At 42.7% G+C, this 27,499-nt stretch overlaps 1 protein-coding gene across 7 annotated transcripts in view; it reads left to right on the top strand.

Moving 5' to 3' along the window:
• LOC125905785 (3'-5' RNA helicase YTHDC2) overlaps positions 1 to 27,499 on the top strand; it is a 199,226-nt gene that overhangs the window by 116,531 nt on the left and 55,196 nt on the right. For all 7 annotated transcript variants that reach the window (XM_049603986.1, XM_049603985.1, XM_049603983.1 and 4 more), the window contains exons 24-26: positions 13,742 to 13,922; positions 16,162 to 16,253; positions 27,310 to 27,429. In XM_049603986.1, the coding sequence (XP_049459943.1) occupies positions 13,742 to 13,922; positions 16,162 to 16,253; positions 27,310 to 27,429 (393 nt within the window). The remainder of the gene's footprint in view (positions 1 to 13,741; positions 13,923 to 16,161; positions 16,254 to 27,309; positions 27,430 to 27,499) is intronic.

Below are 27,499 nucleotides of genomic sequence, written 5' to 3'. Positions count from 1 at the left end.
AATATGCGTTTGTAAATTATGTACCCGTAGAGGCCTACGTTAGACAAAGTTACCTACCACCAAAACGAAGCAATGCCCCCACCAATGTTATATGTGTCGCCAAGCAGCGTGTCCGCTATTTCATGCCTCTTGCCATGCTAGCTAACACGTTAACATCCAACTTAACAATGTACTCTGGTAATGTTAACTACACAGTAAATAACTGGCAACATGTTCTCTGCAAACTCTAACTTCCAGCTACAAACGGTCTAACACATTGCTTTCTTCTGGCTAGCTGCTACGGCTAATAGCTATGGCTAAGACGAGATAGCATTACATTAGCTGCTACCGAACCATGCTTGTCGCCATTATTGATATCGGATTCGGATACCATATAAGATTAAGACAACACGACAGTTATATCAGTGATATAAATGAGGATACATCCCAGTTAATGTTGTAGAAATAAACAATAGCCTACTTACTGACATAGTCTCTCATCGTATGACCACTTTGCTTTCCCCGGGAAACGTTAGAAGCGGAAATGACATCATACCCAGTATGCCTTGCGAAACTCTTCGCGATTGGTCGATGAAACGCTATCGGTAACGCGTTCTTGTGTCATGACGGGAATGCCCAAACTGCAGCTGGACCCTCCTCGAAAAATGGGAGCAAAAACAAAAGTGTTGCGTTTATATTTTTGTTCAGTGTATAAGCTTTATGAAAGAGGAAAGTCTTAAGTCTAGTCTTAAATGTGGAGACGGTGTCTTCCTCCCGGACCGTAACAGGAAGATGATTCCACAGGAGAGGAGCCTGATAGCTGAAGGCTCTGGCTCTTGATCTACTTTTGGAGACTTTAGGGACCACGGGTAACCCTGCGTTCTCAGAGCGCAGTGTTCTGGTGGGATAATAAGGCACTGTGAACTCTCTAAGATATGACGGAGCCTGAGCATTTAGAGCTTTATAAGTTAACAGTAGGATTTTAAATTCAATTCTGAATTTTACAGGGAGCCAGTGCAGAGAAGCTAGAACAGGAGAAATATGATCTTGTTTCTTAGTTCCTGTTAGTACACGTGCTGCTGCATTCTGAATTAGCTGGAGAGTTTTTAAGGACTTACTAGAGCTACCTGATAATAGAGAGTTACAGTAATCCAGCCTTGAGGTAACAAAAGTGTGGACCAATTTTTCTGCATCTTTTCGGGTCAGGATAGGCCTAATTTTCGCAATATTACGCAGATGAAAAAAATGCAGTCCGTGAGGTTTGTTTTAAATGAGAATTAAAAAACAAATCTTGATCAAATATCACTCCGAGGTTTCTTACGGTAGTGCTAGAGGCCAGAGCAATGCCATCTAGAGAAACTATGTCATCAGATAAAGAGTCTCTGAGTTGTTTGGGGCCAAGAGTTTCAGTTTTGTCTGAATTTAACATCAGGAAATTGGTGCTCATCCAGGTTTTTATGTCTTTAAGGCAGTCATGGAGTTTAGTTAATTGATTACTTTCTTCTGGCTTCATTGATAAATACAACTGTGTATCATCCGCATAACAATGGAAATTTATAGAGTGATTTCTAATGATGTTACCTAAAGGAAACATATATATGGAGTAAATAGGATTGGTCCGAGCACAGAACCTTGCGGAACTCCAAAACAAACTTTAGTACATAAGGATGATTCATTATGAACGTCAACAAACTGAAAACGACCAGATAAATAAGATTTAAGCTTAGTGCAGAACTTTTTAGGCCAATTAAGTGATCCAGTCTCTGTAGCAGAATTTGATGGTCAATAGTGTCAAATGCCGCACTAAGATCTAATAAAACAAGTACAGAGACGAGTTTTTTGTCTGAAGTAAACAGAAAGTCATTTGTAATTTTAACTGGTGCTGTCTCAGTTCTATGATGCACTCTAAATCCTGACTGAAATTCCTCAAATAAATTATTATCATGGAGAAAATCACACAGCTGATCTGCGACTACTTTCTCAAGGATCTTTGACAGAAAGTGAAGATTATATATTGGTCTATAGTTGGCTAACACCTCTGGATCCAGGGTGGGCTTTTTTAGTAGAGGTTTAATTACAGCTATCTTAAAAGACTGTGGTACATAGCCTGTTAATAAGGATATATTGATCATATCTAATATATGAGTGTTAACTAAAGGTAAGACCTCCTTAAGTAGCCTAGTTGGGATAGGGTCTAAGAGACACGTTGATGATTTAGATGAAGAAATCACTGCGGTCAATTCTTGAAGAGAAATTGGGGAGAAGCAATCTAAATATATATTAGGTCTTACAGCTGTGTTTAAGGTTAGATAAGTACTATCTGAGGACAGGAGGTCATGAATTATGCCTCTAATAGTTAGAATTTTGTCATTAAAAAAGCTCATAAAATCATTACTGCTAAGGGCTAAAGGAATACAAGGCTCAATAGAGCTTTGACTCTCAGCCTGGCTACAGTGCTGAAAAGAAACCTGGGGTTATTCTTGTTTTCTTCTGTTAATGCTGAGTAATAGTTTGCTCTGGCATTGTGAAGGCTCCTCTTACAGGTTTTGAGACTGTTTGCCCAGATTAAACGAGATTCTTCCAGTTTGGTTAATCGCCAGTTCCTTTCAAATTTTCGTGATATTTGTTTTAACTTACGGGTTTGAGAGTTATACCAAGGAGCGAACTTTCTTTACTTTGTTCACTTCTTTTTAAGAGGAGCTACAGAGTCGAGTGTTGTTCGCAGCGAGCCTACGGCGCTATCGACAAAATGATCAATTCGGGAGAGGTTAAAGTCGGTAGATAGTAACTGTTGCTGAGTGGTGTGTAATCGAGTAAAAAGAAATCAAAAGTAATCAAATAATGATCCGATAGCGAGGGATTCTGTGGAAAGACTGTTAGGTTATCAATTTCAATTCCATACGTTAGAACTAGATCGAGGGTATGGTTAAAAAAATGAGTGGGTTCATGTACACCCTGACTGAAGCCTGAAGATATTGATCTGTTTACTAACACTGCTTTAGACGATAGAGACCTGATATTTAACAGTCCGCATTTAATTTTCCTGTTTTGTCTTTCTGTCACATTTCCTAGAAATGAGAGCAGCTCCATCCAAAGTGGGATGAATGCCGTCTTTAATAGGACCAGGTTTTCCCCAGAAAGTTTGCCAATTATTAACGAAACCCACATTGTTTGCTGGACACCACCTGGACAGCCAGCGATTAAATGATGACATGCAGCTAAACATGTCATCAGTGGTCAGATTTGGGAGGGGTCCAGAGAAAACTACGGAGTCCGACATCGTTTTTGCGTATTCACACACCGAGTCAATATCGATTTTAGTGACCTCCGATTGTCGTAACCGGGTGCCATTGCCGCCGACGTGAATAACAATCTTACTGAATCTACGTTTAGCTTTAGCCAGCAGTTTTAAATTTGATTCATCGTCACCCGCTCTGGCCCCAGGGATACATTTGACTATGGCTGCTGGTGTTGCTAACTTCACGTTCCTCAGAATAGAGCTGCCAATAACCAGAGTTTTATCCTCAGTGGGTGTGTCGCTGAATGGGGAAAAGCGGTTGGAAAACAGAACAGGCTGGTGGTGAGCCGTGGGCTTCGACTTGGAGCTATGCCTCTGGTGAACAGTTACCCAACCTCCCGGTTGAACAGGCGTCACCGGAGGACCGCTAGCAGAGGCTAAGGCTATGCTATGTGGCTCCACACCGGCTACAGGGGGCTGGCTAACTACCGCAGCTACAGAATGGTTTTCCATGGTGCGGAGCCGCACTTCTAATTCACTAAGCCTCGTCTCCAACGCAGCAAATAAGTAACACTTACCACTGTCGCTAAAGGAGGCAGAGGCATAACTGAACATTTGGCACACCGAGCAAGAAAGAGTAGAGGGAGAAGACATCGCTAACTTTAAAGCTAATGTAGCTACCAAGGCTAGTAACGTGCAAACAACAGCTAAGAGATTAGCAAGAAAGTCGTAGAAAGGAGGAGAGCTATAAGTGCTTAAACAGAACCAGTGTGGGTTAAGACTTGAAGTAGACGTTAAAGCAACTGAAGTGAGAAAGCAGAAAGCAGGCTAGTAGAATTCACCAGAGCAGTACGGTACAGAGACGCTGTCACAGAAACAGCGGAAATGACACAACTTGCTTACCGCAATACGTCAGCACGTCAGAGAGAGGCTACAATTTGAGACCAGTGACATATATCCTGCAACTATTGCTTTGTGCATATTGTTTTGACTTTTATGCAAATTGGATGAAGTGGATTTTCCCCACAGCCCCTGTACACAGCACTGACAGGCTGATAAAAAACCATTTTTCATCAGTAAATTCCATAGATTCCCAAGCAAGAGCTGGTACTGAGGTACTGAAGTAGTTGGAGAGTTCTAATATAACTGTCTGAGTGCAGTCTATTTTAACAAATCCATCCATCCGTTACCTATACCGGCATCATTGAGAGTCTGGAGGGCAAGGGTAAGAAACCCCTAGGAAAAAACGTGACAAGCTGCCTGGTTCTAAGCCCCTAGGCAGCCTCCAGCAAATCTCACTGACCAAGGCTGTGTTCTGCTCCTCCGCTAAAAGAGCCAGAGGTAGGACGGGAGGTTGGCAAGGTGTGTCAGCTTTCCTCCAGAGTCCACACACCCCTGGATATGGAGCTGTGCACTTTATCATTTTTTTCTGTGGGGGTTTCATACCCCTACCTTCTGGACAGATAGACTTGTCCCTAGACCTGGTAACATCAATAAAGTAGGGGGGATTGATACTGAGAATCAAGAGAGTAGGCTGTAGGATTTTTAAGAGGAATTAATAGATCAAATAAGGCAGCTGAGGTGGTCAGTAGGGTTGTCAGAACGAACTTCGCTATTCGAAAACAATTCGAATTATTGTAAAAATAAGCATATTCGAAGTTGGAAACTAAGGTTCGAATATTTGACTTCCGATACGACACAAACCAACGTCGTGTGTCGTGACGTTAGGCGCAAAATGATGTATGTTGTTTACAAGATGGCGGAAAGCAGTGCAGAGATAGAGAAGATCCAAATCTCAGGAGCACTGTGTGGAAACTGTTTGGATTTCTTTCAAAGAACGGGAAAATAATATCCAGGAAAACCGTGATATGCAAACTATGCAAGGCATTGTTGAAATATCACTCGACTACGAGCAACCTGAACGCACACCTCCATTCACTGCATTACAACGAGTACGGAGCTATGTTAACAGAGGACACAGAGCCCCGGAGAAAGCAGTCAAGAATGACCTCGTTTTTGCCTCCCTCCTCATCTCGAGCCCTGTCAGCTGCTCGACAGGACACGATAACACACAAGCTGACACAGTTCATCTGCAAAGACATGAGGCCGATCAACATCACGCAGGGGGGAGGATTTAAGGAGCTCCTCCGCGAAAAGGGGCCAAGGTACACTATTCCCTCTCGTGCGACCATTACCAACAAAATAGTGACGCTCTATGATACCACTAAAAACAACATCAACAAGCTGGTATATATGTGTGTATATAATGAGCTAAAAAAAACATTAAAAATTCGAATATTATTCAAATTTTTAACATAAAAAAACATTAAAAATTCGAATCTGATTTTGGGGGAACAGCCGTAGTGGTCAGAGAGAACCAGAGGCTGTGAGAAGAGCTTTATTCTTAATTGTATCATTGCAAATCATTTTTATGAATATTACCTGCAATTGTCACTGCACTTTATTGGAGTAAGTAAGGTAAGTAAGTAAGGTTTGCAAGAATTTTGAAAAAGATCTTTCCTTCCACACTAAGCAGAGATATAGAATAAACACTCAGCAGAATACAGGTCACTCAGGTGACTCAAGCATGGTCTACAACGAAGCAAGAGACCCAATAGAATACTCTCTTAAAGGGACAGAGAGATTCCCTTGATACAGCGACAAGGCCAAAAAGTTAAAGGGTTTGTTCTTTTATACTAGGGCTGTAGTCAACCGAAGAAAATCTTGGTCGACTAAAGTCGTACATAACCTTCAACTAATCGATTAGCCGTGGGAAAAAAAAAATGCACGCTAGTTTTACATCTGCGGTGGTGTGTCTGTGTCACTCTGCAGTTACACCTCTAAAACGCTAGTTGGCGGTGGAGGACTCTGTTTAGTGCTGTAAAGTTTAGTTGATTCAAAACACACATTAAATATGGCTTAATAGAGACAATTTCAAACACAAGTACACAAATTGGCTTCACTATAAATCGCAGAATTGACAAACACATGGCTTCACATTTCCCCCACCAACACAACATGCTAACGTTATTAGCACAAGTCTATGGCATTTTACATTGTTTACATTAGCCTAGCGACGAGCGGAGATTTCCTCTGTTCATATGAAGCCAGGATAAATCCCGAAGTATAAATCCCTACAGGATATATCACAACAAGACTTAAAATGCTATTGTAGTGGAGCCTTTACTGTCTTCACAATTTATTAATTCTTATCTGTGAAATACAAGTAAATACAAGCTTCGTATCCACTGAGGGAAATGGTGTCAGAAATTGATAGGAGGTCTGTGTCACCGCGACGCTGAATGTTAGGGTGGGCGAGTGTAACATTACAAATGCAACCCTGGAGTTTTTGTAATTAACAGTTTATTATTTTTCAAACAAATACAAGCGACAAACGAGTGAACGACAGAACAAAACAGACAGAAACACAAAGACAAAAACACACCAGCCACCACACTGACACTGCTCAACAATCAATTACATATCAAGTACAAATCACTGGCATAATCACAGCAGCAGGTTAACCATCAGCTCACAGTCAGCCAGTCCGTAAAGGGGCTCCATGTGGACATATATTGATCCAATCTATCTAGTAGAGAGTACGACACCCTCTCATAAGCAGCAAGTTGTGCCATTGTTGTAGTCCATTCTTCATAGGGGGGTGGATGTTTTTTCCTCCAGTGTCTTAGTAATATCCGTTTAGCTGTTGTGAGAGCCAGAATAATCCACCTTTTCTCAAAACATGAAAAGTCTTTGTCCTGAAGCTCTGTGGTCGATCCCAAGATGGACAGTTTTGCAGAAATTTGAAACTTTTTGTGCAAGACTTCAAATATAATATGAGGAATGTTATTCCACCAGTCTTTAAGTGCTGGACATGTCCAGAGTATATGTAATATAGAGGCACCGCTTCCACCGCATCTCCAACAAGAGTCTACTGGTATTAAGTTCCATTTATAAAGTTGTTCCGGTGTCCAATGCCATCTATGTATTATTTTCAATTGAATGAACCTATTACCCATTTCTTTGTACATTGTATTAATGTTCTTTAAGCATGATTCCCAATCCTCAGGAGATATGCATATCTCTAAATCCCCTGCCCAGTGCTTCTTAACCTTGAGTAAAGGGTCACATAGTTGTTCCTGTAATAAACCATTAATCTTAAGGGTAATGCCCCTGCCTGAGCTTGATCTAATCAGCAGATCTTCAATTGGACTGCCTGTAGGGCAGGTAAGCGGGCCTCCTAACCATTTAGACAAGGCACTTTGTATTTGGACATACCTCCAGTATTGATTATAAGGTAATTTGTATCTATCCCGTACTTGGTTGAAACTTAAAAATTGTTTGGTATTGCTATCAAATAAATGTAAAATATAAAGTATCCCTGCTTTTTGCCAAACAGTCCAGTTAACTGTTTTTCCCCCAATTAGAATTCGTTTGTTATTCCATAGAGGCGCATGAGGGGATTTGAAAAAGTCCCAACGGCCCGCTCTATGCAGTTTATGCCACATTAATTTAGTATTGGCAATAATAGGATTATCATTCTGTAGTGGCAGTTTTGTGCCGAATAACTCAGACCAAGGGGACAGCCCTCCACTTACTTCAGTCTCTATTTGGAACCAACTCGGCTTATCTCCTGTCTTGTTATTGGGTAACCATGTTCGTATATACTTCATATTAAAAGCCCAGCAGTACCATCTAAAATTGGGAAGAAAAACTCCCCCTTTCTGTGTGTGGGCCTGTAGTTTCCTTATTCCTAAGCGGTGATGTGAATTGCCCCAGAGAAAATCTAAAATAAGAGTGTCAAAATCTCTAAAGTAGGACTCTGGGATATTCAGAGGAAGGTGGGATAGTATGTAATAAATCACAGGTGCAGTCATCATTTTAACAGAATGTATTTTCCCCCACAGTGAGAGGTGGATTTTAGTCCACCTACTAAAATCTGATTTCATTTTCTGAAGCAATGGGTTAATGTTCTCTCGGACCATATCTTTATAATCAGGAGTTATTCGAATGCCTAAATATTTGATGCCTTTCGAAGCCCAGCGAAATTTCCATCGATGGAAAAGAGTAGATGGGCAATAACCTGATATTGGCATGGCCTCAGATTTGTCCCAATTAATACGATATCCAGATAACACTGTGAACTCTTCAATACAGTTTAATAATGTAGGTATGGATTTTTCTGGTTGAGTTAGTAGCACTAACATGTCATCTGCATACAGTAAAAGTTTGTGATGGACACTGCCCACTGTAATCCCGTGTATATCTAAATTATTCCTCAATTTCTGTGCTAAAGGCTCCAAGGCAAGCACAAACAAGCCCGGACTCAAGGGGCAACCCTGTCTTGTAGATCTATACAGCTGGAATGGACTAGATATGAGACCATTTGTTAAAACACAGGCATAGGGGGTATCATATAAAGTTTTGATCCATGTAATAAAATTTTGCCCAAAGCCAAATCTTCCAAGTGTTTCAAAAAGATAACTCCACTCGACACAATCGAAAGCCTTAGCGGCGTCTAGTGACAAAGCGATTGTTGGATGGGTGGAGTCATATACTAAATGCTGTAAATTGATTAGTCGTCTAATATTATCAGAGCTATAACGATTTGGAATGAAGCCTGATTGGTCCATGTGGATTATACTCCCGATAATTTTTGACAGGCGAATTGCTAGTATTTTTGCTAAGATCTTTTGATCACAATTGAGTAGTGAAATGGGTCGATAGCCGCTAGGGTCTAACTCGTCTTTCCCCTTTTTGTGAATGAAAGATATGACTGCAGTGTGCATAGACTGTGGTAAGGTACCAGCTTTAAATGCATCGGAGTAAACTTGGAGCAATATAGGACTTATAATATCTTCAAATGCTCTATAAAAATCAGCAGGCAGTCCATCCAGCCCGGGAGATTTATTAGGTGGCATGCTTCTGATTGCTTGAGAGAGCTCCTCTAATTTGATTGGTGCTTCTAAAAAGTCTCTGTCTCTGTCCGTTAATTGTGGAAGATTAAGATCAGCAAAAAAACTATCTAGTTTTTGTTTATCTAGATCACCCTGTGATGAATAAAGAGTATTATAAAAGGATCTAAAACTCTCATTTATCTGCTTAGAGGAGGTAGAGATATGTCCATCTGGCTGCCGCGTGCCAGCTATATAGTTCATACTGTCCTGTTGCTTTAAGCAGTAGGCCAATAGGCGACCAGGTCTTTCCCCCATCTCCCAGTATGTCTGCTTGGTTCGAAATAAGGCATATTCAGCTTTTTTATGGTATAATTTATTTAATTGAAATTTAGTGGCAATTATTTTGTTTAATGTGGTCCTATCCCCGGTCCGAGAGTATGAGACTTCAAGCGTTTTAAGTTCAGTCTCTAATTTGTTGGATTCCTCATTAGCCAATCTCTTTTTGAAAGAAGCATATGAAATAATTCTCCCCTCCAATAAGCTTTCAAGGTATCCCACCAGATAGAAATGGTGCTGTCCTGCTTATTATTTGTTTCCTTAAAAAGTGATGTTTCATTCCGTATCATCTCAAGGAATTTATTATCTTTCAGCAGGGATACATTTAAGCGCCATCTCCGCTTTTAGGTGTCTGTGAAAATTTTGTTAGACAGAGGAATACTGGAGCATGATCTGAGATGATTATATTACCTATATCCGAACTAAGAGAATAATCGACTAATGATTGGGAGATTAGAAAATAATCAATCCTTGTGTAAACGTTGTGGGGAGAAGAAAAAAATGAGTAATCTCGCCCATCTGGGTGTATTAATCTCCAAATATCTTTTAGATCCAAATCAGCGGTAAGTTGTCTGATAGCAGCTGCCGATCTGCTTTCTGTATTGCGTCTAGGTAATGATCTATCGAGATCCTGATCTAATATTTGGTTGAAATCTCCACCTAGTATTATCTGAATATCACCAAGGTCCAAGAGAAGCGGTGTATCAAAATTAGGTGCGTAGATATTACAAAGAGCAATGGGCGTATCTAATACTTGACTGCACACTATCACATATCGACCATCTGAGTCTGTTACCACGTTTGTTTCATTAAAGTTAACTGTCTTATTAATCAAGATGGAAACCCCTCTGCTTTTGCCAGTTCCTGGGCTTGAGAAGACCTTCCCCACCCACGAACATCTCAGCTTCAAGGATTCCTTCATGTTTAAATGCGTTTCTTGGACAAAGGCTATATCAACTTTAGATGATTTCAAATATGTCAGACATTTCTTTTTCTTAATGACGTTATTGAGCCCTTTAAGGTTCCAACTGGCAATTTTCAAATCAATTGTGTTAGCCATAAGGTAGGAAAGGGTACATAGATTTTGTGTGCGTTATTACTACTAAAGTAGTACAGTGTGGTGGCAAACAAACATTACAGACACAAAAAGAGAAACTATGTACAAGTCCAGCCAAACTCGAAAGACTGGAACACAAAACTAACACTAGGAAACCTGGAATAGTCACCCGAACTCGACTTTCTGCAAAACCCAACATTCATAAATGATTAATCCCTTATCAAATGTGTTGAATAATAAGGATTAAAACTCTCTGTCTGGTCACATGTGCATATGTAGAATATAACAGCAGAAAAAATGTTGCCAGAATTAGAAAGGAGGAGGAAATAAAGAGAGAGAGAGAGAAGAGAAAAAAAAAAGAAAAAGAAATCGACAGGCTCCATTGATATATATCAGCGCATAACAGTCATTCAAGCTTAATTAGGAGCCTATCAGTGTCTGATTATTTACCCCAAGTTTGTCTTTAGTTCAGCTCTCCTTCATAATCCTCCTCTTGACGAACTCCAATGCCTCCTCAGGTGAAATGAAACGGTGACGCGCGCCGTCATGTTTAATCTCCAAGGTGGCGGGGAAGCGGAGCATGTACTCGACTCCCCGATTCCTCAGGTCGGACTTAACTTGTTTGAAGGACGCCCTTCGCTCCATAGTCTTCTTCGAAAAATCGGGGAAGAACATGAGCTCGAAGTATCTCCTCCTTCACCTGGTAGCGAAGAAAGTTGATCATCACAGGCCGTGGCCGGCCTCCCTCTCTCTGCTCACGTCTCGGCGGGCCAGTTGGGACTCTGTGTGCACGCTGTATCTCCAGCGTGGGGAACTGACGCTCCAGTATGGTTGGGATTTCTCGTTGTAAGAACTGAATCATGTCACTCCCTTCTTTTAGCTCCGGTATGCCCAGAATTTTGATATTGCAGCGTCGTCCTCTATTATCCAAATCCTCGACGTGCTCCTGGAGCCGCTGTACCATCTCCTGGAGTGCACTGACCTGTTGCTTGGATGTATCAGTGGCGCCCTCTAGCTCTGACACACGCTCCTCCACCTCATCCATGCGGGAGCTAAGTGAGCTAATCTTCCCTTCAATAACCTCCACAGTGGCCTTAATGTCCTTAATTTCCTTCGTATCTTGTTCGATGATCTGTGTTGACACACGGATTGCTCTTATTTCTGTGGCGAGGAGGTTCAGCGACGGTTCGTCCTGAGCAGCTGCACCTGAAGTATCCAGCCTGTTGTCTGAAGATTTGCTAACAAAAGCATCCATGTTCTTGCTAGCTCTCGCCGTCCGTTGCAGGGATGTATCTTTGAGGGGCTTCGGTTTCCGGAGTTCTCGACCAGACATTTGTATCTAACTCTCGTGAAGAGGGAAAAATGTCCCCGTTACTGAGCCACTATAATCCGTTAAAATGGTGGGATTAATTATCGATAATTTCGCTTTTTGTGTCGGGTTTTACAGAGCAACTCAGCTACGCCGCCATCTCCGTCGAGAGCCCACGTGATCTCAACCCTGGAGTTTTAAAACTCAACCAGAGTCAAAGATGACTGATGAGTTTTAGAATAAGGTTATAGTGCTAACGTTAGATAGTAATATTAACGTTACTAGTAAGTGGAAACGCACAAGGAAGATAACATTAATGTTTCAGAGGCTACGCTACAGTAGGCAAACGTTAGCCATTAGCAACTGGATGCTGTGTTGTCATATATAACATTATGAACTGAGCTGAACTGAACTTCTTTATTTGTCATTTTTATGTGCAGCACAAAAAAAAACAAACTGACATTTTGCATACCCAAAGCAAAAAGAAACAAAACATTTAAAAACAATTTGTGTAACATACAAGAAAGAACATATAGTGCAATAGCAAGATTAAAAGGGTCGACATTTCATAGTCAAAAACTCCACATCCTGAGAGCAGAACTGGGAGATCCTATGTCAGAAAGTTCAGCACTATCTAGGGAATACATGGATATAAAGTTTATGAATATGTGATTTAAAATGTGGAAGTTACAGGAAAAAAAAACGCGTTTGCATCTATTATAATGCCACCTAGTGGAGTATCTGTGTAATTTTTGGTAAGGGAGGGCTGTGGCCTAGTCTACATGTACTCATTAAATTTCACAGCCCTCAGTACAATAGTTCAGCTGAAATAAATCTTTGTTTTTTTATCTTGTAATAAGCCATGCCCACTTTGACCACTCATGACCACCTTCAATATATGGCCTCAGGAATAACCCTACATAATACCCACCAAATTTCATAAAAATCGGTGTAGCCGTTTAGGAGATATAAACTTCCCATGTTTAGAGCGCCCCCTAGTGCCCAATGTTGACCAACTTCGGTTCACACCGTCACAGTCACATAGTTACTAATGATCTAAGGTTTGGGTTCGATAGCTTTTAATTTGACAAAGATAAGGAACAGTTCAGTTGCGTTTTCATAGCTAGCTACAAAAATTTGTTCGTCAGTAATTCTCAAATTTTTTGATCGGGCAAAATTTTTTGATAACTTTGGATCAGGTCCATCTTGTGAGTGTAGGTGCCAAATTTCATGCAGTTCGGACAAAATCTCTAGGAGGAGTTTGAAAAAGTAGGTTTTGCAGTTTTTGCAATTTTTGGCGGGCAAAAAGTTAGCCGGAAGTGGGCGGGGCCATGGCCATTCAGGGAATCCATGGATATAAGGATTTTGAATGTACGACATACCGTGTGGGAGTTACATGCCAAAACGTGTTGGCCTTGATTGTAGCACCCCCTGTAGGTGCACATGCAGGGGTCTGGACCAACCCTCCAAATTGCACCGCCCTCCCTTGTGCGGTGTACCCTGCAGCACCACTTTTACTTACAGAAAAATAATAAGATGTATAATAATAATAATAATAAAAACCTGAACAAAAACAATAGAGTTCCCAGCACCGGTGGTCCTGGGAAACGTCCCCGAGGGCTTGGACCCCTAATAAAATCAAATAAAAAAATATATAAAATAAATAAAACATTCAGGAACAGGTTGGATGCAGGGATCCTTTCTGTATGAAATGAAGAGCTATTTAATGGCTGGGCATATACATTGGATAAATTTTAATAACTTGAATAAGCTGTATTATCTAGGAAAATCTAAGTATTGGGTCAGGACACTAACGGTAGTTATTCAGTATTAAATGTTTCAGACTTGATCACGGACATCCCTAGTTATTTGGCTAGAAGACAGAAGGTTTTATTTGTGTGACTATTTGTGTGTTTGTCATTTAGAACAGCCCAGCCCAGGCCCTTCCCACAGACTGGTTGATCTACGATGAGATGAGCCGAGGTCACAGGATGGCCACTGTCCGCTGTTGCTCCGTGGTGACTCCCATCACTGTGGCCATATTTACAGGCGGTGCAATACAACCCAGCTCTGCCCTGCAGGAACCTGCTGTACAGAAAGCTAAAGGTAAACGATTTATAAATGATTAATCAACCATGCTTGCAACATGGGCTATATATGACTATGTCAGGCTTTAAGTCCAAAACTCACAGCAAGATTTCCCTGAAAGTTTCTTGTGTGGTCCCGTGTGTTTCGCAGTTGTGAGGTTGGTTGGATGTACTGCCAAATTTACAGACGCAACATTGGAGATGTCTTATGGTAGTGAAATGAACATTCCATTCATGGGCAACAGCTCTGGTGGCCATTCCTGCAGTTAGCATGCCAAAGACACGCTCCCTCAAAACTTCTAACATCTGTGGCATTGTGTTGTGTGATCAAACTGCACATTTTAGAGTGTCCTTTTGTTGTGACCATTCCAAGGCACCCCTGTGAGGTAAGTCAGGTGGATGCATTATCTTGGACAAGGAGAAGTGCTCACTGACATGGAGTTTAACTAATTTGTGTTCAGAATTTGAGAGAAATGAATCTATTGATTGCATAAAAAGTCTGAGATCTTTACATGAAACGTGTGTAAAATGGGAGCAAAAACAAAAGAGTTGAGTTAAAAAAAATTTTAATTATAAAAAGACGTAATCACGGTAAAACTTTCACTGACCTCGATGCTGCTTTCTACTGTTTTCTGGACTGTCAGTGACGTTAAACGTGACACACAATTGAATTAAAAAAACCAAACTAAAAGGCACGCTCATCTGCTGCAGAGCTGTGTTCACAGCTCTAGTTTACTGGCAATGGGAAATGAGTTTATAGTCTATTTTTTTTTACGTTTTTTCCCATGTTTGAAAATCCCACTTCCACATGCAAATTCTGGTGGAAAAGTAGTATAATAACTGAATTGGGTGTAAATCAAGTAGAGATGCACGGAATATTCGGTAACCGAATATATTCGGCCTAATATTGCAAAAAAACACACATTTGGTATTCGGTGGAATAAGTTAAAAGCAAGGCCGAATAATAGCGGCGTGTTTTGATGATGCAATCAAACAGCGTGCCGTGATGGGCGGAGTAAAATGTCGACAGTGTGGCGATCCGTCCGTCATCGCACTCGCATTTGCGACTAAAAATAGTTTTGAGCGAGCAAAATAGCCTTAAATCATTCAGCACGCTGTGCGAGCAGCCTACAGATTTCAACCACCAGCAGAAACGAAAGGCAAATCCCACCAGTTGTCGGTTGAACGGGGGTCGCAGACACAGACAGTAATGTATCCCTGTCAAATACGGCGGCCATCGGCTTACCGGCGATGGAGAAGTCCGTCTCCAATAATATCCTCTTCTTGGCGTCATGACTACCGAAAAGTACGTGAACAGCCGAGTCAGCCGAACACAGGTATGTGGTGTGTCAGAGGAGAAATGAGCCGTTCACATTTCTCGCTTTGTGGCAGGTAACGCTCCACAAACCTCACCGCACTTTAGGGACTGTTCTTTACTTGTCAGGGGAGGAGGGTGGCAGGTTGATTCTTATTTTATTTATTTATTTTATTTGGATCCCCTCTATGTTAATCACTGATTGGTGCTGTTTTTGAAGTATGAATAAGTCAATAAGTAATTTATTCCATTGAAATATCATTGATGTATTATAGAAAAGTGATTTATCTTTTTATAAATGACAAAAGGCACATCTGCCTCATTTTTGTTGTAGTATCGTGATACTACTCAGAACCATGATACTTTCACTGATATCGTATTGTGGGTCCCAATTTTGGTATCATGACAACACTAATTTGGAGGGTGTTCATCTGCAAAAACTAATGAAAAACTAAACAACGATATTTGGTATTGGGTACTCGGTATTCGGCCAAGCGTTTAATATTATTCAGCTTCGGCCACAAATTTTCATTTCAGTGCATCCCTAAAATCAAGTCATCCCAACACTATCCAGGTGGTTGAGTATTCTCTCCCAGAGAGATGGGTCTGGCCTCCCTTGAATCTTTCAAATATTACCTCCTCCCCTGACCCTGGGATTATGTCACCATCTGGCAGGTTTGGTTTTCTAGAACTTCTCTGAGGTCAGTTGAAAGATGTCATGCCCTTCCCAGATTTTACAAATCTTGACCATTATTAAAATAACTTAAAAAATGTACTCCATGTAGTATTTTACATTTTTTTCCAAACATTTTAAGACATTTAATATTTTAAATGTCATTGTGTTTTACAAAGCTCTCTTTCCTGATGAGTGCTTTATGACAGAAGTTGATGTAGAAGCTTGCCTGTGCAGATTCAGTCTTTGTCTCTATGTTCTTTCCTTCAGACAGTCTGCTTGTTGACACCAGTGACAGTGAGACAGAGGACCTAGCTGAAATGAGAGTTGATGATTGGCTCATCTTCCAGTTGGACAGAGAGGTGAGGGAACATTGCTGTCAATACTGACCTTTAAACCTTTTAAATTTTAGTTTATGAACTTTAATATGATTTTTTCTTGTATGACATTTGTATTATGTTCTATGTCAGTGGTTCCTAGACTATTTATATGTTGTATGTTTATGACACAATCACTAGGGGTGGGGGAAAAAAATCAAAACAGCATAGAATCACGATATTTTTATTTGGCAATGTTGTATCGTGACATTGTGCCAAGTATCAATTTTATATTACATGAATTATTAATATGACAAATACAGATTAAACTTTAAGGTAGCCTACTTGAATAATGTTATCAATTGACCCGCTCGTTTAGGCCACAACAAAGAAGGGAGGGCCACACAGAAAGCTTAAGTTTTAAACGATGATTAGGGGGCCAAGCCCGCGGGGCCTGGGAACCACGAATGCAAGCATACGCGGTTCCCAGGACCAGCGGTGCTGAGAATCCTATTGTTTTTGTTCGGGGTTTTATTATTATTATTATTATAGTTTTTCTCTATTTTTATTTTTCTGTTGGTAAAAGTGATGCTGCAGGCTAAACCGTGCAAGGGAGGGTGGTGCCATTTGGAGGGTTGGTCCAGACCCCTGCACGTACCTCAGACGCAAAAAATGACATAGGTCTGTCAGCAGGGGGGGCTATAACCAAGGTCAACGCGTTTTGGGCTATAACTCCCACACTGTATGTCACACATTCAACAGCCTCATATCCCCAGATTCCCTGAATAGTGCTGAATCACCTGGGCTGGGCCACGCCCATTTCCGCCTATAATTTTTTTTTCGCAAAATCATGAAAACTGGAAAACCTGCTTTTTTAAACTCCTCCTTGGGATTTTGTCCGATTGGTGTGAAACTTGGCACCGTGAAACTTGGTCGTCAGCTGGACCTGATCTAAAGTTATCAAAAGAATTTTGTTCGGTACAAATATGCACAAATTATTAACAAATACATTTTGCTAGCTACCTATAAAAACGCGAACTGTTGTATATCTCAGTCAAAATAAATGCTAACAACACTAAATCTGAGATCCTTGCTTGGCATGTGACTCTGAGGGTATGAGCCAAATTTGACTAATGTTGGCCACTAGGGGGCGCTGCAAATATGGGAAATTTATATCTCTCAAATGGCAGCACCGATTTGTACGACATTTGGTGAGTATGATGCTGGGTCACTCCTGAGGCCATAACTTGAAGTTTATCATGACTGGTCAAAGTGGGCGTGGCTTATTACAAGATCAACAACAAACATTTATTTTTATACTGAGGGCTTTGAAATTCACAGGGTATATATAGAATAGCACACAGACCACCCATACCAAAAATTGTGTGTCTACTCCACTAGGTGGCGCTATAACAGAGGCAAACGCGTTTTGGCCTGTAACTTCCACATTTTAAAACACATCTTCATAAACTTTATATCCACGTGTTCCCTAAATAGAGTTGCATCTTCTGACATAGGCCACGCCCACTCCCACTGCATATGTCTCTTAGTAAGTCACTACACATCAAAAACCTAATTTTTCAAACTCCTCCTAGCGTTTAAGCTCCATCTGCACGAAACTTTACACATACAATCTCCAGACTGGGCTGATCAAAAGTTATCAAAAGAATTTTGCTACTCCAAAAAATGCGGTACTTACAAATAAACATTTTTTTTTCTGCTAGCTAAAAAACACATACCATTGCATATTTTTGTCAAAGTAAAAGCTATCAACATCAAACTCAAGTCACTTGTTTCAGAGGTCAACCAGAGGCTCTGGGCCAAATTTGCCACAAATTAACCGGTAGGGGGCGCTATAAACAACATTCAAACCATCTTTCTTCCCTGGTCAAGATGTGCACATGGCTGTCCTTGAAAAGAGTGTCCCTTCTCCTGTAGATGTAAGTGGACAGCTTAGTCTTAACCTGAGGAGCTGGCTCTCCACAAGCACATGGCACAGCACAGGAGAGCCAGTTCCTCAGGTCAAGACTCAGCTGTCCACTTACATCTACAGGAGAAGGGACACTCTTTTCGAGGACAGCCACGTGCACGCCTTGGCCAGGGAAGAAAGATGGTTTGAAAGAGGCATCTTCAAGAAACGCAAGCAAGTCCAGTTGCCTACGATATAGCACTTATAATATAATCAGTATGTTTTCTTTGTTGTACAATCACCTGAAAATAAGAACTGTTGTGTTTTCGTTACCTTAGAATGAGCCATTTATGTCTACAGAGGGAGCAAGTCCTCGTCTACAGAGATCGCCATGTTGCACCACCATGTTTTTAAAGTAGCCCAAAACATACAAACCAAACACTGGCTCTAGACAAGGACATGCACAATTTCGCACTGGCCATAGACAAAAGCCCATCTGCAATGAGCACCACTGAAGTTTCACTGGTTTGTAACAGTACGCTGCTTTACTTAGTGTTTTTAGCAGTTTTATTTACCTGGTCCATTTGTTTTGGAGAGGAAGACACCTCTGTGGATAATTCGGCTGCTAGTAAAAACCTCCTGAACATCTGGATCTGAAGTTATCAAGAAAAAAATTGAGCACAAATTAGCAGGTGGTGAGCAAGCAGCCCGCACAGACATGCCAAACAGCGTTGGAGAAACACTGGTTTGTAATGTGAAGCTGCTTCATGTGGTGTTTTTATCTGTTTCACCTGGTTTCACTGGTTTGTTTTGGGAGGAAGAGACCTCTGGATTATTCAGCTCCCAGTAAAAACCTCCTGAACAATGAATACTGAAAGAGCTCTAGCTTGGAGGAGTTTTAGCTGGTTACAATCTGCAATTCACAGCTAGACGCTACCAAATTCCCCTAAATCTTACACACTTTACTTTTAATATCCCTTAAACATGTAATAAAACGTTAAGAAACATCAAGTGACATGAGAGTTGATCAGATTCGCATGAAATTTGGTGAGCGTGATGCAGAGTCGCTCCTGAGGCCAGCCATAAAGCTTAGTGATGTTTGGTCGGGCCGACTTCCAAGGGCTCCGCGACAGCCGGGGGCCAAGTTGTGCAGGGAGGCTTGGCCCCCGTTCATAACTGCTTGCAGTTCTAGTTTTACTTGAAATTATAACAAATAATTACAAGAACAATAAAAAGTATGAAATGTGAAGTCCGTAATCAGTATGAGACAGAAATGTTGGATGCAATGAAAGCCGTGTGTGTGTGTGTGTGTGTGTGTGTGTGTGTGTGTGTGTGTGTGTGCGTTACAAAACAAAATAACCAAACCAAACAGAAACTGGCAGGATCTTAGCTGTCCGGGTAAGAGAGAGAATGAACTGAGGAAGACAGTCAGCAATCTCAGGTAGAGGTGGAGCCTCCTAACAAGCAGAGGCAGAGCTTCCCAGCAACCAGGAAGGTAAATATACGGGAGATCAGCATAGTAGACAGCAGAGGGCCTTGCAAAGCAGCAGTGAAACCAGCCCAAGCCCACCACCTGTAAAAGACGGCAAACAGACAGGAAAACAAATGCGGCCATGGCTGTCACAGTCCCCCCCCTCATAAAAAGGAGACCCTTTAGGGTCTTCGTAAAAGTCCTCTCTAGGTCCGAGACAGAGCATCTGCCATCACATTCTCCCGACCTTTGATATGACAAATGTTGAGACTAAATGGTTGTAAAAAATAGTGACCAGTGCATAAGCCTTTGATTATTGTTTTGCATACTAGACAGAAAAGTAAGAGGGTTATGATCAGTGTACACAGTAATCTGCATCATTCCAGACCCCACATACACTTCAGAAAACTAAAGGGCCCAAATTAATGCCAGAATCTCCTCCTCAGCAACTGAATAGTTCAATTGGTGACGTTTGAACTTATGTGAGAAGAAACAGACTGGATGGTCAATACCCCCTTCACCCTCCTGTAGAAGTACTGCTCCTGCACCAACTCCGCTGGCATCGAAAAGAATCTTGAAGGGTTTTTCAAAGTTCGGAGCTGCAAGCACAGGAGAGCAACAGAGAAGGTTTTTCACAGCAACAAAAGCAGCTTGACACTGGGGAGGCCACTCAAATACAGCTTTCTTGCTCAAAAGGTTAGTTAGTGGAGTACCACGGTGGAGAGGTTCTGACAAAAACAGCGATAAAACCCCACCAACCCCAAAAACCTTCCCAGCTCTCTTTTTGTTGTTGGCACAGGGCACTTGTCAATGGCTTCCACTTTAGCCCTCACTGGACTAGGGCTGTACCCAATTCATATGCTTTCAACACTGCAGCCTTCACTTTGGCATAATCCAACCTATCCACAGGATTAAGGACAGAATATGCTTCCTGTGCCTTACCTGTGAATACACACTGTAGCATTAATGTTCTGTCAGTATCAGGCCACCCCTTAGCATCTGCTACCCGCTCAGACAAAGAAAAGAATGTGTCAGGATCCTTTTCATTAAACCTGGGTAACAAGCGCAAATTACCAGCAACATCAAAGCCAGCAGAACCAACAGGTTGCCCTGGTACCCCAGTGCCCAAGAGAGATTCACCCGCTTTCCTCTCCCTTACTGTCTCTAACCTTAATGCTCCAACTTCAACCTTTCCCTTTCCAAAGCCAGCCTCTCTGCCTGTATCTCTGTCTCCCAGGCTCTCTGTGCTTGCTCAACCCTCAACTTCTCAACTGAAACTGCAACCTTTCCCTTTCCAGTTTGAGCTTCTCCCTCTCAAGCTGCATATACTGCTCCACAGACAGCTTCTCACATGTCCCTGAAAGCTCTACATCAAAATCTTTACCCTGCTCAGGTCCCAAAATACCCTTTGACTATGCCAATTCCTCAACAATGACCCTTAACTCAGCCTTTTTAGGTACCTGCTCAGGTTTTTCCCAGCCCAAGTGCAAAGCTAAGTCAACAAAATCGGCCTTTTTAAATTGAGACAGTGTATTATGCGCGGGACGCTGCAAAAACTCAGCAACCAACAGATTACTATGTTCACATGACATCCTGTTGACAGAAAAAGAAAAAAAAAATTACAACCAAAATTCTATGTACAACACCAACTGAGGCAAAACCATACTACAACTCAAACAGTGCACAACCATAGAGAGGATTTACCAAGAAAGGAGCCTTCTAGTTAGTAATCTAACTAACTGAACCCTAGTCTTCATATGCGTACTGGTGGTGGGTACTTACACACCTAAAAACCGCTTGCATTGGGGAAGGCTAACCGCCCCAGCCAATGCTACAGATGGTGCCCCCGAGACAACTGCTGCTAACCACACGGACAACATACAAAAATAATAAACAGCCCTGAACTGAAAAACAACAAACTCAACAATCCCTCCTTATGAGGAACTGCTGCTGCAGCCTATCTGGGGGAACAAACAAATGCTCCAGCCAGAATGACAGGACCACCCCCCCCACCACCACCACACACACACACACACACTTAAAATCATATTTTAATCAAAATACCTGAGCCCCCATTTGTTATGACCCGCTCGTTTAGGTCACAGCAAAGAAGGGAGGGCTTTTATAGACTCCATCACAGGTCTAGCCAGTCAGCACCTGTAAAAGACGGCAAACCATTCAAATGCAGAAATATTCATCTCCATTCAGAATGGATTGCTTGTATTTTATGTACTTTTTCATAACATTCATACTTTCGTAAATATTCAACATTTTCTGAGAAATGTTCCCCATTTGAATGGGCGGTAGATAGTGGTAGATATGGTAGATACCTTACTCATGTTATCAGAGAACCGGGCTTACCTTTGTAACCTTCGCTTCCCAGTATGCAGTTTTACCCATGACACAAACAGCTGATCTATCTTCCTAAACCCCTGTGTTTTGTCCACATAGGGGCTGCCAGGTCAAGGGGAAGATGCAATAAATTAGGGTTCTTTGGTATAAAGGCCGGATTAGGCTGTAGTGTCACATGTGCATCTCCTGTGGTAAACTGAAACAGTCACGCTGCACTGAAGATGCATGAAATATCACTGACCCACTTAGCAGCTGCAAGTGCCAACAGAAGAGCAGTCTTAAGGGAGGGCACTTTTTGAACTACCTGATCCAAAGGCTCAGATGTAGGGTGAGACAGTGCATCCAAAACAGTTAACAAATCCCTAGACGGGGCAAGCTGTTTGGATACTGGTCACAGACGCCGAGTGCCCTTCACAAAATGGCTGACAAGGGGATGTTAACCCATAGCCCTTCTATCAAAACCGACATGGTACGCTGCAGTAGCAGCCAAGTCAACCTTAAACTGCAGAGAGGGCCTTGCCCTTATCCAGCAAGTCTTGTAGAAAGCTGACAATTACGGGCACCTAGCACTGAAAAGGCACCTCCTTTGTGACCTTAAACACCAGTCCTCAAACGCCACACACACACCACTTGCAATCATATAGAGGCCTGGTACAAGAGGCTCTAGCATTCTGAATGGTGCCGGTGGCATTCTGTGGAAGTCCAACTGCATCCAAGTTTAACCTCTCAAGGGCCAAGCCCAGAGCACCAGTCGCTCTGGGTAAGGATGAAATATCTCCCCTCGTGCCTGCGATAATAGGTCTCTGCGTAAAGGGAGAGGACATGGTTAGTTGTAAAGGAGTTGGGTGATCTCCGCCAACCAATGCTTCCCCGGCCAATGAGGGGCTATCAGGATAAGTGATAAGCCCCTCTCCCTCACTCTGGCCAGCGTGGGTGGGATTAGGGCCAGTGGGGGAAATGCGTGAAGCAGAACCCTCGGCCAATCGTCTGCTAATGTATCCACCCCCGTCAGTGCATTCTGATCTCTCAGGGAAAACCGAGTGTTCTCCCTAGAGGCATACAGATCCACGCTGGGGCAACTGTAGCATGCTCAAATCTGGCTGCGGACATCGTGAGCGGTGGAAGGAGCACTTTGAGGACCTTCTGAGCTCAACCATCACGTCCACTGTGAAGGAGGCAGAGCCTGAAGTCTTGGGAGAACTCTCGCCCATATCCCCAAAGGCAAAGCACCCAGTGTCGATGACATTCGCCCTGAGATGCTGAAGGCTCTGGACACTGTTGGGCTGTCTTGGCTGACATGGCTTTTCAGTGTCGCATAGAGGTCAGGTAAAGTGTCTACAACTATCGTGGTATCACACTGCTCAGCCTCCCAGGTAAAGTTTACTCCAGGGTGCTGGAAAGAATGCTCCGACCGATTGTAGAACCTTGGATTCAGGAGGAGCAATGCGGATTCCATCCTGGCCGTGGAACAGTGGACCAGCTCTTTACCCTTGCGAGGTTGCTGAAAGGGGTCGTGGGAGTATACCCACCCAGTCTACATATGCTTTGTGGACTTGGAGAACGCTTACAAACGCATTCCTTGAGGGGTCTTGTGGGGGGTACTGTGGGAGTATGGGGTACCGGGCTTGCTGCTACATGCCATCCGGTCCCTGTATGACCAAAGTGAGAGCTGTGTCCGCATACTTGGAGTACAAGTTCTTGGTGGGTGTTGGCCCAAGATTGTCCCTTGTCACCGATCTTCGTTGTGCAGCTGGGGGGAGGAAGGGATCTGGTTTGGGGATCTCAGAATTGCATCTTTGCTTTTTGGTAGATGATGTGGTTCTGTTTGCTTCATCACACCGTGACCACCAGCATGCACTGGGGTGGTTTGCAGCCAAATGTGTAGCAGTCGGGATGAGAGTCAGCACCTCCAAATCTGAGGCCATGATTCTCTGCCTGAAACCAGTGGATTGCCCTCTCTCTGGGCTGGAGAGTTACTGTCTCAAGCAAGGGAGTTCAAGTATCTCGGGTCTTGTTCACGAGTGAGGGTAGAATGACGTGTGAGATGGATCAGCGGTTTCTGCAGAGATGCAGGCACTGTGCTGGTCCGTTGTGGTGAAGAGGGAGCTGAGTCGGAAGGCGAACCTTTCAATTTACTGGTCCATCTACGTCCCAACCCTCAACAATGGTCATGAGCTGTGGGTAGTGACCGAATGAATGAGATCGTAGATACAAGCGACGGAAATGAGTTTCTTCTGTGGGGTGTCTGGGCTCAGCATTAGAGATAGGGTGAGGAACTCAGACATCCGGAGGGAGCTCGGAGGAGAGCCGCTGCTCTTTCGCGTCGAAAGGGGTCAGTTGAGGTGGTTCAGGCATCTGATCAGGACACCTCCTGGGCGCCTCCTGCTGGAGGTGTTTCAGACAGGTCCCACTGGTAGGAAGCCCCGGGGTAGACCCAGAACACGCTGGAGGGATTTCATATCTCATCTTGCCTGGGAATGCCTTGGGGTCCCCCAGGAGGAGCTGGAAACCATTGCCGGGGAGAGGGATGTCTGACAGATGCCTTTAATGCAGTCACCAGTGGCTGGTTTTAGATCATAAGGCAGGTCGCCTGTTTCAACTGCCAATCAGCTCGTAGCAAAGTCAGCTGGTCACGTGGGGCAAAATGACAGTTTTGGACAGAGAGAAGAGAGAAAAGAAAGGAAAAAAGAGGATCACCTCACCAATTTGTTTGAGGAAGAGCTCCCCGGTTCTGCGAGTGTGCAAAAGCATCCAGTACGCTGCCATCAATTTATTATTTGTGCACCCTCAGTTGAAATTAAAAAATGAAAAAGTTTTCCAAAAAAAAAACCCCGCACCACTCCACCGACTGACGTGTAGCACCGGTACCCGGTGTATTTTGGCACCGCTGTGCAATTAAATGTGATGACGGCTCAACAAAAGTTAAACGTTAGACATCAGTGCACAGGACACAAGGACAGGACTGCTGCTTCATTCATGGGTTTTTTACACGCATCCGAGCGCCTGTGCTGTGTGTAATTGAACTGGGAAGGCGTAGCAGAGCCAGCGGGATTTCCTCACAAGAACACAAATAATATAAGATATTACACACAGTTTTACACACAGAATATCCTCTAAAACTCTCAATATCCTAGTTAATTGCCTTTTGCTGACAACAATGCAAAGCAGCAAGTTCAGAGTGAATGACTGAATGAATGAATGAGGATTCACATTAATTAAAACGTGCGCACAATGTATATTTTTTCCTCTCACAGCCACTGCAGGGCTCCGTAATTTATTACAAAAAGGTCAACAAAACAGGTTTCCAAATTCGAAATAACTTGTAAACAGACGAAATCTTCAGTATTACACCTTTAAGGTTACTTTTCTTTCAGACATTTTTTGAAGATGTGATCTCACTGATTGACTGAAAACAATTATACAACAACGGAAAAAATAATATCCTAACGAAAACAGAAGTCTAATCAAGTAAACAGCCTTCAGACAGTGCATCAGTAAAAGCAGGAATTTTCGTAATGGTGGGACTTTTGAAAAAAAGGTGAAGGACCGCCAGTCCGAATAATGAAAGTTAACGTTCGAAGAGACAAGGTTTCGGAAAGGCAGACAGTTAACCTTGAAAAGAGTCGTTGCTATAGAAACGATACGCTTCCATGTTTGATAAACTGAATGACTGCAGGCTGTTTTTTTGTGAGTGAGGCGCCATCTCATGGCGATACCCTGCAATTGAATGAGTGGGCGTGTCTAGAATTAAAATAGGAGAGGGAGGGGGGGTAGATCCACACAGCCAAGTTCCAGCTGGCTGGCAGCCAGCTGGAACTTGGCTGGGATTTGGCTGGGATTCGACAGGCAGCTGGCTGACAGCCGACTGGGAAGGGGAACTTTTGAGTGGCTCCTACTGTACAGTTAACTGTCCTCCCATTTCAAATGAAGACGCCAGAACTTGGTGAAAAGAAGACCTCAGCGTGGACGTCGATCAATTCAGCTAGCTGTCTCAAGTTTCCCTCCCTGCTTGAGCCACGTCAGAACAGACAGAAAAATATGGTGCATCTTGCAGTTCTGTGGCTAAACGCTCCTGGCTGTAAGGAGCGAGGACATTTTAAACTAAAGCCTCACTTTTTGTTCTTCCACATGACATTTTTGTGGCAATAGTAGAATCATTAAAGATCTTCACACTTACTTTATTGACGCAATCTGCTACTACTTAGCTGTGGCCATGTTTCACTCCATGGTACACACTGGTAAGCTCTGCCGCTGCAATCTTGTCTTGAACCTTTTTTGGTCATAAAAGTTGCAATGGCTGCCTGTTTTTATTTGTTTGTTACCACAACTTGATACTTTTTTGTTTTTGCGTGGATTTCCAATGCGTTTTTCCCTTCATATTTTACGGAGATTTTCGCCAGACACAAAATGCATGTGGTGGAAAAATGGTCTCCCTGGGTCGGCCGTACCCATTCAAACTCTGAAAGTTTCGCCCAGTCAGGATTGTAACTAGTATATCGTTTTTTCTGTGCTGGTGGCTTGCATCTATTTGCTCCGTCTCCTTCCTTGTCAGTCATCTCTCCTCCCATTTCAAATGAAGACGCCAAAACTTGATGAAAAGCAGACCTCAGCGTGGACGTCAATCAATTCAGCTAGCTGTCTCAAGTTTCCCTCCCTGCTTGAGCCACTTTGAATGCTGGAATGCGGGTGCGTGCGTATGACGTACGCATAGACGGGAAGAAAACTGAGACAATTTTAAATAGCCACGTAACCACGGGAACCTTTCTAGACTACAGAACGAAGGAAATCAAATGAGGTTTTTGCATTTTCCCCAAAAAATGGGACAAATTGTGTCCCGGGGGAGATTTTTTTTTTCCCCGGACAGCTGATGAAAAAAGAGAACAATTCTGGGAAAAACAGGTCGGGTGGCAACTCTACGTACAGTTCACCTCCATTTTGTGCGCTGAGCAGCAGGCAGCTCTGCCCCACTGATCTCAGAACAACAGGCACTGATAATTAAAGGTAATGTACCTACCCATATGACTATAGGGATTACGGCAATAGGCGAATTTGCCAAAATGTCGAACTATCCCTTTAAGTCCTAAGATCGCTCTTAACTGGGAAACGCGGCCAATCACTGTATAATTGTTGAGAACAAAGTCATGTAACAACCATCAATGGAAACCAAAATCATCAACCCACTGAGAGCTGGATTCAGAATCACACTGAAAATCAAAGTAAATAGTGATGGATCAATAGTGTATATGGCCCCTGTGTGCGTGTATGCACTCCCAACAACGTCTGTGCGTGCTCCTGATGAATCAGCGGATGGTGTCCCTTCTTGAAATGTTGTACTAAATCTTTCATGCCGTTTTATCTCATGTTGTCAGGCTGCAGGACTGGTGTATGAATTGAGGCAGAAGTGGCAGAGTTTGTTCATCAAGAGGATCCGTTGTCCTTCAAAACCCTGTTCTCAACAAGACGAGGCCATCCTGCGGACCCTGGTTTCTGTATGTCATATTCTCTTTTTTTCCTCTAAGTTTCACTTGGTTTTGCAGGAACTAGCAACATCATACAGTA

The sequence above is a fragment of the Epinephelus fuscoguttatus genome, linkage group LG18, assembly GCF_011397635.1.
Source record: "Epinephelus fuscoguttatus linkage group LG18, E.fuscoguttatus.final_Chr_v1".
NCBI classification, from domain to species: Eukaryota; Metazoa; Chordata; class Actinopteri; order Perciformes; family Serranidae; genus Epinephelus; species Epinephelus fuscoguttatus.
This window is presented reverse-complemented; position numbering and strand designations above follow the sequence as displayed.